Genomic DNA, 15,299 nt, shown 5'->3' with positions numbered 1-15,299 from the left:
TTACTGCTATAAATTTTGAGGTTCTTATAATTAGCCTTTAACTTTTACTGCTATAAATTTTGGATTAAATTTTATATACATTTAAGGGTTAAAAAGTATTCTTCCATGAATAAGAAGACTTTTAAAAGTATTTTATTTAAAATATCATTAAGTCTATTAATTTAATGTACTTTGCCCTTTAGTATTTTCATGTAAATTGTTGCTAGCAACCACAATTTATTACCAGTCTATTATTTTAAGAGGTGTGGAAATAATTCTTTTAAACTAAATTATTCTAATACAAAAGTCACAACCAAATTGTGGGTTTAATAAAAAACATGTAGATGTCACATGATTTTTTGTGTCTAAAATAAAGAGACCTAATGTAATAATTAAATACAGTATCTTTAAAAATAAAAGACATTACATGAATGATGCATGTTTTGAAATAATTTTGAAGGCTTCTTTTCTTTGTAATAGAGAAGCACATTCATAATCTATTTTTCAACCTCTGCTTTAGTGCACAATGATTATCATGCTATTTGATAACAATATACATGAAACCTCTCAAGCAGAGACAATAAGCCAAATACTTTACGGTTATCTCTGCCAAATGACATTTTCAGTGGCGATGCTCTGTTTTGTAGATAGGGCAGCATTAGGTGTACACACTGAGCCAACTCGCACACAGTGCTGTTCTGTGTGCTTTCAAGACCCAAATTACCAAGAATATTTCTTCAGACTTTCATTCTTCAGGACTGAAAGTTTTTCACAACTAAGCATGCTTTGAGTTATTCTGCCTCTACTGTGCATAAAATATGGCTTTCTTTTTGTAGAGGAAGGAAACATGAAAATATAGTTTAATAAATAATTCTTTCATTGAGTGTTTGGTTTGCTTTATGTATTCATTTTCTTCCCTCTCTTACTGTAAGTTATCATGCATTTATAATTTTTTTCTAGGTTGTTATTTTTCAGGTTTAAAATGAAATGGAGGTTTTGGAAGCTCAGACAGTTTGTTTGCTTGCTTAAACTCAGCAATTTTAGTACCCCCTGAAGGGCATTCTAGCATATGGATTGATCTTGTAAAAAGAATTCCTTTTCCTACATGGAACTGAAGATGATAAATACTTTTGAATCCTGCATCTACCTTGACCACAATGCTCGTTAACTTTCAACATGAATAATTGTTGGAGGGATTTCTGATGCTGTAGGATGAATTCTTATTGATTACTACCTCTTTAAAGAAGTGTTTTAATGATTACAACTTTAAAAGCCCTTACAAAAATAGCCATATTTATGTGAAATATATCCATAATGTTATAAAACCCTATGCAGCAGAGTTGTTAAAGGACGGAGATTTTTGAAAGTCCATTAATCAACTTTGAGATATGCTTTAGCCATGGGCTACCTGAGATCTATGCGAGTGTATCAAAATCAATAAAGCGTGATTACGTAATATGGACCATGTACAAACAGTAGATATGTAATTTTTAAAATATTAGCTTTTCATTTTATTAAGGAAATAGTTTAGTAGAAAGAGGACAGGATACAATAAAGAAAAGTAGACATGCATAACTTTCATATTTGAATTCACAGTTCTTCATAAGGATATTGGTCCTTGCCGAGCAGCAACAATAACAGGGACACTCTCTAGGATTTCTTTAAATGATGATGAAGAAGAAAAGGGAACAAACCCCGAAGAGCTAAGCTATTCAACATTGCCTGGAAATGTCATTTCTAAAGTCATTATCCAGCAACCCACGGGTCTGCACATGCCCATGAGTATGAATGAGCTGGGCAATCAATGTTTGAAAAAAGAGAACAGTGAATTGCGGAGAACTGTGTACTTATGTACAGATGATAATTTGAGAGGGGCTGATATGGACATAGTCCATCCTCAAGAAAGAATGATGGAAAGTGACTACATTGTGATGCCCCGAAGTTCTGTAAATACCCAGCCATCAATGAAAGAGGAAAGCAAAATGAATATTGGTATGGAAACTCTGCCACATGAAAGGCTATTGCACTACAAAGTAAATCCTGAGTTCAACATGAATCCCCCTGTTATGGACCAGTTCAATATGAACTTAGATCAGCATCTCGCACCCCAGGAACATATGCAGAATTTACCCTTTGAGCCCCGCACAGCTGTGAAGAATTTCATGGCCACCGAGTTGGATGATAATGCAGGACTATCGAGAAGTGAAACTGGATCGACTATATCAATGAGTTCTTTAGAGGTAAGCAATAGAATAAACTTTTTCTTGGCACTTGAAACATAGAGATCAACGTGATCCTGGACAGAGAGAGAAGAGTCACATTACCTTTTGCAGTTATGTATCCATAAGAATTTTTGGCATGTTTGGATTAGAATAGTCTGAATGTATGTTTTTTTCCAGTAGTGCATCAGAATCCTCTTTCTCAAGATATTGTTTTTAAAAAGGAACCCTCTATATTAAAAAAGATACCTAGAAGTCATAATCCTTCATAAACCAAGTAGAGCACTTATAAGGAAAAACCCCAGAAGACCCTCCTGACATCTCCCAGGTACTAAAGGTCTTTTGGTGGTTAAAGACGTTTCTGGATAGCACTACAAACTTAAACCAACTCTGGATTTTCTGTGTGAGGGCAGCTGTTAAAAATAACAAAATTGGACTGTGACTACCATTACACTGATTATAAACTATTATTGTTAGATCAGTGTATCTCAGAGTAAATGTTTTGCTCTTCACTCTTACAGAATGATGACCACTAAAATTTTTGGTCTTTAATTGTGACCTCTCAGGAGGGATATAAATTGAACAGGCTAAGAGTCAGGACTCAGGGGTCCAACAACATGGCTTTTGTAAAAAAGCAAGCTCCTCTCAGTTTCTTTTCTACCCATAAATTCAGTAGACAATGGTCAACAACGATCAAAATCATTCATATTGTATTATAGTTAATCAAGTAAGATCTAAGGAATATAATGTCTTCTGTTTTATGTGTGACTTTTTTATCCTTTATCTTGAAGTTTTGTTGTAAAGTCACTGCTGATATGTTTACATGTGTTCAGTACACATTGTGATATATGCACTCTTTTATATGTATTACTCACTTTTTTAATCTGAGGTTATTTCATAAGACACTATAATTCGTTACCTACCCTTTCCCTCAGAAGTGTGCTGACAATCATATGTTCTGGTGTTCCAAAGTGCCCAGAGGCAACTGTCTCTTCCTTCACCCCACAAAGTCATGTCTTCTAGGTTGAAACAAAGAGAGATCCTGAAAGGCCAGAGTTATCTTGGTGAGTGGTATTATTTTGAGGTTTTTCCAAACTGAATCAAGGAAATTTTAGACCAAAATGAGAATGTATACAGGATTTCAAATAAACTCCTAAATTCTAGATCAGTCTTAAATGGAATGGGATTTCTGAGGAGAATCATCCTTCAGAACCAAAGGCATAGGGCACTGAGGCCAAGTTCACTGCAGAATGGCTGGCTGGAGCGGCCTCTAGCAGAAGCATTCCCTCACTCTGAATTAGCAGAATAGCGACTTTTTCTCTAGTGCTAACTTGATACAATAACCTAACATCATAAATAAGCATAATTCAGATGCGCTACTGGAAAAATCATGACCATATGTAATCTTCTGTTTAGAATGGCTCTTTAGATGTGCTAAAGGGGTAAGAATGGAATGACATTAAATATTTTACTTGTTCTAAAAATACTTTGCATTTAAAAGCCTAAAAATCTTTCTGTGTTTGATATTGTACAGGTTGTGTGTACTTGAACAATAGACTGTTCAGTTTGTAATTTTTCTAAGTCTCGTTATCCGTATTATTAAGTACAGCTGTGATTCAGCCAAAAGATCTGCATTTAAATGACTTGGAGACCACAAGGTTTGTATCTTGAGAAGGAAGAAAATTCAGGATTCAGAATGAAAAGTCAATACCTCATTTTCATTCTTTAGAAGAGTTTCATAGTTAGTCTAATAGTTAGGAATTGCTTACAGTAACCATTTTAGGAGACAGCTAGCTGAAAGAAAATATATAGATGTGGGAATGGATAATAAAAATTAGCATTTATATAGCATCTTTCATTAGCAGAGCCTCAAATCACCTTAAAAACATGAATTAATCTTCACAACACTTCTGTGCAATGGATAAGTTGTTATAATCGTTAAAGTCATTTGTTCAAGGTTACAGAGCAAGTGTATAGCAAACCCTGGAATAGAATCTTTCTGTCCTGATCAATTTTACAACTTTTTAAAGAGACAGCAGCGTGCCTGCACATTAGCATGAGAGTAACTATAAAGTTCACTTAACCCTGAGTGACACTTGCTCTTAGAGTGGATAAAGACATGAAGTGGATCATGGTAGTTATCTGTTTATAACTTCAGATTTTGGAGATAGGACTGTGACCCATGATAATAAAGTCAGTGGTATGGCTTTCTTAAGGAGCAGAGAGATGCATTGTCAATAGTTGTCAACTCTGCTAGGCTGTACCTGTAGGACCAACCAGTGGGGAAGATGATATTCTGACAACAGAGAAAAATAACTAGAGTACCTGCGTGGAGAGTGGGGGTTAACAATAAATAGCCAGGAAGGAGACAAGTCTTGGGAGACAATGTGAAGATGAAAGTAGGTAGATATGTGGATGACATGAGGCCTAGGCCATAGAATAATTTGAGTCTTGTCCCCCTCTGAGTGAGAAGGGAGACTGCAGCCACAGGGATGGGCAGATATTTTCAAGGCTGTACTAAAAAGATATTATTAATTCAGGACGTTTCCTCTAGAGGAGTGGGTGCTCACAAATTACACAGGTGGGAAGTGATGATAGAAAGAAAGAGCAGGGTAAAAGCTACCAAATGTTGCATAGAATGCAGTATTAGGAAAAAAGAAGGGAGAAAAGAGGAAAGCCAAAGAGTGGGTGAGTGGGTGAAGGTATTTATTCACATAAGCAGGAGGCAACATAAAATGAGGGAGGCTCCCCAATCCCGAAGGCAGTGCCAGCAGAAAAGGCTCCAACCTCCCGGGGAGTTTGTTCAGCTAACCCCTAATTATTGAGCGTAGAAAGTATTATATTTGCTTGAAGTTTCTTGGCATGAAAAATATTGTCTCTCTGCCTGGTATTACCTTGTTTTTTTCTTATTTTCTATCTTCCAAACTGTATCCATTCCCAGAATGGACTTGTTAAACAATTCTGAACAATTTAGATTTAGTTTCCACAATTATGGAACAATTACAATATTAATATGGTAGAATTTCTCACAATGGCTTTAATTGCTTTGCTTAAGGTTAAGAAAAATGAAATTATCACCAGCCCTTAAATTATTCACCTTCAATTAATTAACAAAATGTGTTGGGTGTGCAGTATGTACATAAAGCAAAAAGACTAGTTGCTGAGAAAAAGAGGTATCATAGTTCTCAAACCACTGAGGACTATGAAATATAGTTTAAATCTTATATTGTGGTTCTGTTTATTTTTTCAAAAAATATAGGTATTATCAGTGTTAAGATAGGTCAATAGTTGTTTTGAATCATTGGAACACTGGTATATTTTTTTCAACAGCTTGTAGCTGTTAGATCTAGATAGTAAACATTTCCTCATCCAGATGTCTTCCCAACTTGCCTGCATGTCCTGAGCCTGTTTGGCACATGATCTATTCTTCATCCTTTTCTCATGTATCACTCAGAGTTGATACAGGCTTCTGTGTCTTTGGCTTCTGGCCAGTGAGAAGACTGCCAATAGGAAAGACAAGAGAGAGACTGGAGGTGGGGGAGAAGAGAGAATCCCAGGATATTTCTCCTGCTCTCTCTGCTTTAGGTAGCACCCTGTGTCTCTTTAGCTGCAATTCCAGAGTGCTTCTACCTGGTCCCTGGGCTCAGGTCACTGTGCCATTTCCCTTTGTCTATCCAGCCTGGCTGGGCACAGTGGCTTCTTCCCTTGCTAATATCTGGGTTACCTCATGGTCCCTTACATGGCTACTCAGCTCCTTATCAAACACATTAAGTGGCTTCTGCTATTCCTGTGACAAATCTTGCCTTAAGTTCTATTATTAATAAAGAAATCCTTAATAGCTCATCAGAGGTAGCTAGATTACAAAATGATTTTTATCAAAAACAAAGCTCCAGTTTTGTCCATTTATATATAAACTTAGCTATATATCTGAAAACATGTAAAATAATCTCTCTCAATTTAAGTAGGTGAAAGGGCCACCATTCTTAAGCTAAATTTTTGTATCCCCATTTTCCTCTAGACATGAATTGTAGGGCTCTCAGCATAATGGTTTCCAGAGATAAATCATTTTAGATATAATGTCACATCACAGGTGCCTCCCTTATGGCTAGTGTGAGGATCAAATTAGATAATGTATGTGCAAACCCTTTGAAAATTGTAAGGAGTGCTTCAGATGGGAGGTTGTGTTATTATTTTACTACCATTACACTTTGAATGTCTGTGAAGAGGCTTGAATGCTGTTCTAAATCGATATTCAGGATATTAGACAAAATGTTATGGCCTCACTTGAGAAGTAGGAGACTGTCATGAATAGAAACCATCAAAACTGACATTTGCCAAAGCAAGTTTTTCTTTTTTTAATTCTTTTCTCATATGGCTGTGGGGAAAAGAAGCCTTAGCCTTCTTTAGTGTTTTGGTTTTACTACTGAACTAGGGAATTTTATCTTTTGTGCTGGCACACAAAATTAGCTTTAAAAAAAGTCATTTTTTATCAGGTTTTATATTCACAGATATTATAAACAGATTATTAAAGCTTTCTCTCTGAGTGAAAAACTTTGTAAGAGAATCTTTTAATGGCAGTCACATTGCATTTATTAGTCAGTGGAATATATTCCTCACTGAATCTTCTAGAGTCCTGTCCAGCTTAATTTGCAGTTACACAAACAATGAAGTATTCCCTTTGAGAGAGTATTCATTATTCTACAAGAACTACAGATGGAGCGATGCCTCTATGCATATACTCACCAAATATTAGCCTTGTGCCACCCTACATTTTTTCTCTTCTATTAGTGATAAGCCTGGTTTCCTAAAAATTGTCTTGATTCTCTTGGCTGTCAATTGACCTATTCATAATGGTTTTGTGTCATCCACTTACTTCTCCAAATTCTCCCAGAGTATTCCTGAGGGGGAAAACAAAAAAGTCTCATTCCTTTGGATTTGTTCACCTGCCACAGTGTGCCGCCTCAATCATTCATCAATAATTTTGTGAATCTGTGCTTTTGTGCCAGGCCCTCTGCTAGATGTTGAGGATATAAAAGTGATCAAAACAGATGGGGATCCTTCCCGTGTGGTAGAGATAATTAACCTTTAACAAACGAATCATCTGAAACTATGTAGTGTTCTGAGAAATAACTGTGGAATGTGAAGGAGAGACTTCTTTATCTAAGGTGGTCTGGGGAGTCTTCTGAAGTATAAAGCGTTTCAGATTTAAAAAAAAAAAAAAGCAAGTGCAGAGGTACTGAGTTAAGAGAGCTTGGAATATTCTCATAGGATTAGAAGGCCTTTGTAGCAGGGAGTGAGCTACTTAAGATGAAGTTGGAATAGGAAAAAGAGCAGATTGTGCAGGGCCTTCTAAAACAATGGAAGCAAATGAGGATTGTCTTTATCATTTCTCTATCCATTGACCCCTTTGACGGATTGGAAGAGGAAGAATTAGGATCCGATGGTTGGAAAAAAGGAACTGGAACAGATAGCTAGGAGTCTACTGAAGTAATCCATAAAAGCGATACAAGTAGAGATGGAGGGAGTGGGTGGACCAAGAAGTATTTTGAAGGTAGAACAGATGGCACTTGCTGATGGATTTGACATGCAGGATGAGGGACAGAAAGAAAAAAAGGGTGATTCCTCAGTTTCTAACTTGACCAATTAGATACACAACTTTTTCAGTGATGGGGGAAAAACAGGAAGAGAGTGTTTGAAATTGAAATGGTGGTATTTAAAACCATGGAATGGATTCTATTTTCCGGGAGAGAATTCCACAATAAGGCAAGGAGATGAGAAACAGCCAGCAAAGGAGACTTGAGAAGGATCCACAGCAAATAAGAGGGAGGGAAAAAAGGAAAAGCGGACCTATGTTGAGTGTTTAATGAGGAAATTATTAACTTTCCAAATCTTCTGAAAGTCCAATGAGATGAGGACATAAAACTGACCTTGAAAATTGACCAGACTGAAACTGAACAAATTGAACATTCCGAATTTCTCATCACACCACCAATCTTCCAGTGCCAGATATTTCTTTAAAGTAAATTAGATTTTGCAATAGGAGGTGAAGAAGTCAGCTACTCTTTGTCAGGGTATCATTGCTCATAAACTATCCTATATTAGGATGGTTAAGTTATTTTACTCAACACTAATATGTATACTACCATCAGATTTTCTCTTTAAAGTATCATATTGCTATGTTTTTCCTTTAAAAAATAATTGACAAGTAAAAGTTAATCTGGTTACCTTGCTTTATGCTTAGAGAGCATCTCTGTCCACTGCTGTCAGTCTTGGATTAACAGGGTCCTCTAATGTTATTCTTGATGAGTTCTAGTATCAATCTGAAAAATATAACAGGCATCTTTGCTAGAAAATATTATCACTTGTACTACTGAGCAGTGAGTGAGAGACTGGAGAAAACGTAAGGTTTGGAGTTAGAAGACCCAAGTGTGAATCCCAACTCATTTGCTCACTATCCAGGTGAAGTGGACAAGTTATTTTAACTTCTGTAGTCCTCAGTTCTCTCATTCATAAAATGGGGATAGTAAATAATACTTTCCCAACCATCTCACAGGGCAGTTAGCATGTTCATATGTGAAAACACTTTATAAGCTATAAAAGGTTGGAATACTTGGTCAGTAATGTGGGGATATGAATATTACACAAATTTTTACCTCTCTTGGGCTAAAATTTGCCACATTTTCCCCACTCATTTTTAGAAATATATATATTTTATTGATTTTTTACAGAGAGGAAGGGAGAGGGCTAGAGAGTTAGAAACATTGATGAGAGAGAAACATCAAGCTGCCTCCTGCACACTTCCCTACTGGGTATGTGCCTGCAACCAAGGTACATGCCCTTGACTGGAATTGAACCTGGGACCCTTGAGTCCGCAGGCTGACGCTCTAGCCACTGAGCCAAATAAGTTAGGGCCACTCTCTCATTTTTAAGTCTTCACTGCTTTATTTCCCATCTTTAGGCTCTTTTGATAGAAATCTGATACATTTGTTTCTTAATTAATCCCTCAAGGCTGCCTGTTCTGTTACATACCTTTATGTTAGAATTTAATTTTAGTAAATGTAAATGGAAGACAGGGTAATCTATTTGTAGGAGTATATCCATTTTCTTTTCCATATTTCACATTGACATCTGCTCTAGGAAGTAGAATCTCTGGTGTTTTTCTAGGTCCCCATCTTTTGTTCTTGCTCATAAGACATGGAGCCTTTAGCAACACAGCTTTGAATTCAGAAACAAAGAGGCAACAGAGAATTCCTCAACATGTACAGCAAAAGGGCCTTTTACTCTCTAGCTAGCTGAACCTTTTTCATGAGATTTCACTGTTCAATTTTCAAATAGAACACAAAGCTCATGGCTAATGTTCTATAATAATTGCTTAAAACTAAGTGTTTCCCTACTTGGATCTGCTATATTAGGAAATAATTTTGCTTAATGTATACTTACAAAAAATGTCCTGCTGAATCACAGTGCCAAGAAAGCAAAGCATCCAAGAGCCGAATGGGAACACTGACATTTAGTCTAGCAGAGTGCAGTTAGATAACAACAGTGGCAGGGAGATGACAAAGGAGGTCTAGGTTAAACGCCTGCCCACTCACTTTCCTCCTTCCAGGATGTCACTAGGCTAGGCTAATGCTGGGGACACGGAGCAAAGGGACATTAACGTGCTGAGTTTCCATTTAATTTGACGGTACATGAAAAGAGGCTTCTCAATCCAGCTCCACCAAAATCAAGATTTCAGAACTTTTCAACTTTTTTTTTAACAACAAAATTATTGTTTTGGTATATTACCTTCTGTCTACTGTAACAAGCTTTGGGGAGTTGGTTACATAGGGAGGGTCTGGTTTTACAGTGACCATTTTAATGCTAGTAGTGGAAGTTTAGTCAGGTTTCTCAATAAACTACGAGTGCCTTTCTGTCTCTACTAATGTTAACAGTTATAAGAGTCTCCCACCTAACTTGGATGTGATTCCTTGTTAAGTCTCTGTACTTAAGACTGTATATATTGGGAGAGGAGAAGAGGAAAAAATAAAACAGAAGTTTGTCCAAAGGTTTAAATATTTTTTACAACTGCCTGAATATTACTTGTTTTGATTATTTAATTTTTCCTGTTTTATCCCCATCCTCTCCAAAAATAAAGACTCCCTCCCCCACAAAAACACCCTATATTGGGAACTTGCTTTGTACTATGAAAATTTGGAGGACCCTTTCTATAATTATTGGCCATCTCCTTTTATACACAGTCATCCTATGAATCCAGCGACTTCTTGGAGCAGATGCTAAGAATACCCTTCCCTATGCTAATAAAATATCACATTAATTTCATTTTAATTATGTTTACTGATTTTTATCAGGCCTGCTGCCTAATTATTTTATTTATGCATATTTATCTCTATCATAGGAACTGCTTAACAGAGAGGAGCCATAGAGTAGCTCTGTGAGCTATTTATATATATGTTTTGCTGGGGTGTGGACTATTTATTTGTTTTACTAAATTAGGATTAAAAACTTGACATCCTAAGGAAGGACCAGCAATTAGAAGGACTTCCTCCCTCCTGTGGAGGAGTATAAAAAAAAAACACAAAAAAAACAAGACATTTGTTGGTGAGATTTATATAGAACTTTGGAGTTTAGTTGGTATGAGGTCTTAAGATGGCTAGATGATTTTTCCTTCACAGCTTTTAATCCTTTGTGTCTCCAAAGTAGTTTTACTGTACTAGACCTAAAGTCTCCTTCAATATTGAAATTTTTGTGTGACTTTTCAAAGAAAAATTTCACCTTACTAAAAAATTAAGAGTTAAGAGGTCAAGATGAGAAATATTTTATATTCTTTTATATTATACACTAGTAGCCTGTTTGCACGAAGATTCGTGCAATAGACCTTCATTCACCTGGCTGCCTGCACCAGTTTTCTGCCGGCACCGGGGACCCAGGCCTTGGCTGTGGCCACCGCCTTCTGCCTTTCTCAGGGTCAGGGCTTGGCCCCGGGCGGTGGCCTTGGGCTCGGCCGCACCCAACATCCCTGCTAAGGATCGCAGGAGCCGACCCCCAGTGGTTTCCTGCGATCCGTGCAGGCTCCCTGCTGGTGCCCAAGGCCGGGAAAGCCTCCGCCCTGAGGCTTTCCCGGCCTTGGGCTCCGCCGCACCCCAACGTCCCTGCAAAGGTTTCCTGGTGGGCGTGGTTGGTGGGCGTGGCTTGGGCGTAGCGAAGGTGCGGTCAATTTGCATATTTGTCTATTATAAGGTAAGATAATGTTACATTTTATATAATGTGTATAAAATAGTTTGAAATAAAACATTTTCACATTATTTTTATGAGAAGGCAATACTTATAAAGAAGCAGGATTATTTTATTGAAAATAATTTTTTTTTCATTTCAATGACTAAATACAACTTTATTGGTTTTTCTTCTTTTAAAAAAAAATATCTAACAGAGAAGAAAATCACGATATTCAGACCTTGACTTTGAGGTAAGTTTCTAAGATTTTTTAAAAATAATTTTAATTACTTGAATTTAAAATTGATATATAATTACTTAAACACATTACTCTGTGCAGCTATGTGGAGGTTCTTTTCTAAATTAAATGAGAAGTGAAACATTTTTAATTTTTAATTAAAATCTATACTATATTAATTATAGAAAAAAATATTTAAAGCTCTAATTACTTTAAATATACTCTAAACAGAGATTTTCCAGACAAGTGAGGAATCGTTTTATAAATGGCAACATATGTGAGTAACTTTTGGTAAGACCTGAACTTGGTCAATTCAGTTTGCTGGGAGGTGGGAATGTTCGTTCTTTAATCTTTCATATTTAAAACAATTATAAATGTTTTACTTCATGACAGCTGTAAGAGAGTCTGTGGGGATGCTTTTGGCTGGTTAGCTAGGCTTTCTCTGGGATTTACTTCCCTTGTGTCTTGATTCTTATTATTTAGGTTCTCTCAGGTACATTCCAGATTCTTTTTTCCAATAGCAAGTGTAGGTTCAATGTGCGCCTGTGTTTAGTAAATGCCTTTTCACAGATATAAAGATGAAGATCTTCATTTTCCAATTTACATTGAATTTATATTGATGCTGCAATATCGATGCTAGAAATTACTGAAATCATGTCATTTGAGCAGTTTATGCAAAGCACAAAATTAATGATGTTTGAGCGTCACATAAAATGCACTTATGCATCTTGATAATTGGAGATGATTCATAGCCTGCTGACATAATTGGATATACTACATTATAAATTGCTCCAACATATTTGTGCTGTTGTGATGCTTACAAAACACATAATATTCTTAGCTGATATTCCTAAAATTACGGGAGCCTCCTAGAACATGGCAAGTCATAATTTAATAATTTCATTTACGTAAATGAATGTTGTTGCTCAGTAATGTACATGAGGTATCATAAATGAGATTTTTTTTTTATTTCCTGCAATGATAAACAAGGTCTGGTTTTACCCTGAATAGAGTAAAAAATACAGGTCTTTTTAAGAAATATTTCAGTAGTATTTGTATAGGATACTAAATGATAAAGAATATAGTAGTTAGTACTGATGTGGCTCAATTGTAGCAACCTGACATGGGATGAATATGTTATTATATCCTCAGTTTTTAGGGAAAAAAGATAAAGACTATAAATTCAAAGAGAATAAATTCAGCAATCTCCACTTTTAAGTTCTTTAGTACTTTTCTGTTGTTGTTAATTCTCACCTGAGGATATTTTTTCCATTGAGACAGAGTGAAAGGGAGGGGGAGAGACAGACACATTGATTGGTTGCCTCCCACATGTGCCCAGGCCAGGGATAGAGCCTGCAACTGAGGTACATGCCCTTGACTGGAATTGAACCCAGAACCCGTCAGTCCTCGGGCTGACCCTTCAACCTCTGAGCCAAACCAGCTAGGGCTCGCTACCCCACCCCATTCTTCAGTTAGTCAAAAACAGAATATCATAATGTGTGTGTGTTGTATTTGGCCTAAAAGCAGTAAGTTGTTAGGGTAGTACACAAAGAGAAGGAGGTGGGAATTAACCCACTGGCATCAGGGACAAAATATAATGAAAACCTAAATCAAAAATTAAGCCTCAGTGCAACCAGCCAAAATTATGTAATCTCAAGCACTGAAAAGAAATCTAGTCATACTGTGTCACTTAGAGCATTAGAAAAACTTTCTTTTTTAAATATATTCTCTATGGCAACTGGTAGCAGATTCTTTAAGCTGATACTTCTTTCTCTGCTTAGTATTCTATTCCAACATATAACATGGTATTTTCAAAACATATTGATGAAGAAATGTTGTAACATGACAACCCTGGATATTTTTTAGCTCTTTAATTGCTATAGTTATTGCATGATTGCAAAGGGCATCAAAATTTGGGGGGAAATAACTTTGAGCTATTGGTTTTTCTTTACAAACCATGTAGTAGTACTATTTCCCTTAGCCAATATACAACTTTAGTTCTGTGGCAGATATCTCAAATTATAATCAGGAAAAAATTAAATGCTGATGAGCTTGAATACAATCTATTTGTACTTTGTGGATGGTCCTTGAAGAAATCTAAGTTAATTTAGGGTGCATAAATCAAACTTGTTTATGTCAAGCTTCCTGATAGCTCTACCCATAAGCTTTACCACACAAGTGCTAAGTTAGGCATTTTGCCACTGACAAACCAACTGCCCCCTGGACTCCTGAAAGCATTTCTCTTTCAGACTTTAGGCCTTACACATGCCAGAGAACCTATACAGGATAATACAACTCATACACCTGTAAAACTCTGTGGCTAGTAAGCACTATAGCTGAGAAAAGGCCCTTCCATGTAACCATCTCTAGGACAACACTGCATTCTTGGAATAAACAGAACAAAGTGTTGACTAGTCAAAATGGTAGAACACTGGTTCTTGCTTCCTAGAAAATACTACACTGATATTCTGTGACCAAACCTCTTATTGGATCTGTATTCCCAGCTCCAAGCAGAGATTTGTAATATGGTGAACATTCAATAACTTTTTGCTTTAATAAAAAGTTAACCATCCTAGCCAGTTTGGCTCAATGGATAGAGTGTTGGCCTGAGGGCCAAAGGGTCCCAGGTTTGATTCCGGTCAAGGGCATGTACCTTGGTTGCAGGCTCCTCCTTGCGCTAGGCCCTGGTTGGGGCGCATGCAGGAGGCAACCAATGGATGTGTCTCTCTCTGTCTTTCCCTCTCTCTTCCACTCTCACTAAAAATCAATGGAAAAATATCCTTGGATGACGATTAACAAAAACAAACAGTTACCCAACACTGTATCTAAACTGAGGCAGAGACCAGTATATGGATTGACAACTATGGAGGCGACACCTCAAAGATATCCACATCATATGTAACTCAAGGAGGTAAATGGCAGGTAGAAGTTGGCTAAGGTGTGATGACATGCTTAAGAAACAATAAGTTATATGTCACTTGGAACCTATGCAAAAAAAGACAAGACAGAGGAGATAATTTAGTAACCTTACTGCAAAGAACTTAGACCCCAAGAGAGGAAATTTTACCTGATTTGTTACTAAAAGCTGCTAGGGCTTCTCTGTTGTATTTTGTTTTATTTTTTAGTGAGGAATGATTTTCTATGATCTGGGCTTGGAAAGATTAATGTGGCAGTAATAAGAAGGATAGGTTGGAATAGGGTGAATGTGAAAGTTGAAACACAAATAAGAAAGTAACTAGTCCAGGTAAGAAATAATGAAGGTCCATTTCCTAGAAGTGATAGGATAATTAGGGGATGGGTAGATGGGTAGAGTTAAGATCTATGGAATTTGTCCTTGACTTTGCAGGCCTGAGCCTGGGTTTCTATTTCTAGTACCATCAACAGATCCAGGGAAATTAAGTCACCTCATTAGGATGAGCTGCATTTAATACTATAGGAATTAAGATGGCTAACAGTGTTAAATCAGGAATATTAGGCAAGTAGTTTAAATTTTCTGTCTGGGTTGAGGATGAAGCTCAAATAATTCTTAGTAATGTAAGTATAAACATCCATTCTGAAACTATAATGGACATTGTTTTCCATTCCATGCTAATTATTTATTTTCTCTTCCAAATATGGCAATAAACCTTATCATATTCTTCTATGGGGATCAT

General features: G+C 36.6%; 1 protein-coding gene across 1 annotated transcript in view; it reads left to right on the top strand.

Annotated features, from left to right (window-relative positions):
- ADGRB3 (adhesion G protein-coupled receptor B3) overlaps positions 1 to 15,299 on the top strand; it is a gene marked incomplete at its 5' end in the record, with an annotated part of 705,309 nt that overhangs the window by 677,522 nt on the left and 12,488 nt on the right. Inside the window, 2 exons of the mRNA XM_079781368.1 lie at positions 1,576 to 2,219; positions 11,626 to 11,661. Of these exons, the coding sequence (XP_079637494.1) occupies positions 1,576 to 2,219; positions 11,626 to 11,661 (680 nt within the window). The remainder of the gene's footprint in view (positions 1 to 1,575; positions 2,220 to 11,625; positions 11,662 to 15,299) is intronic.

This window comes from Cnephaeus nilssonii, assembly GCF_951640355.1.
Source record: "Cnephaeus nilssonii genome assembly, chromosome: 9".
NCBI lineage: Eukaryota > Metazoa > Chordata > Mammalia > Chiroptera > Vespertilionidae > Cnephaeus > Cnephaeus nilssonii.
This window is presented reverse-complemented; position numbering and strand designations above follow the sequence as displayed.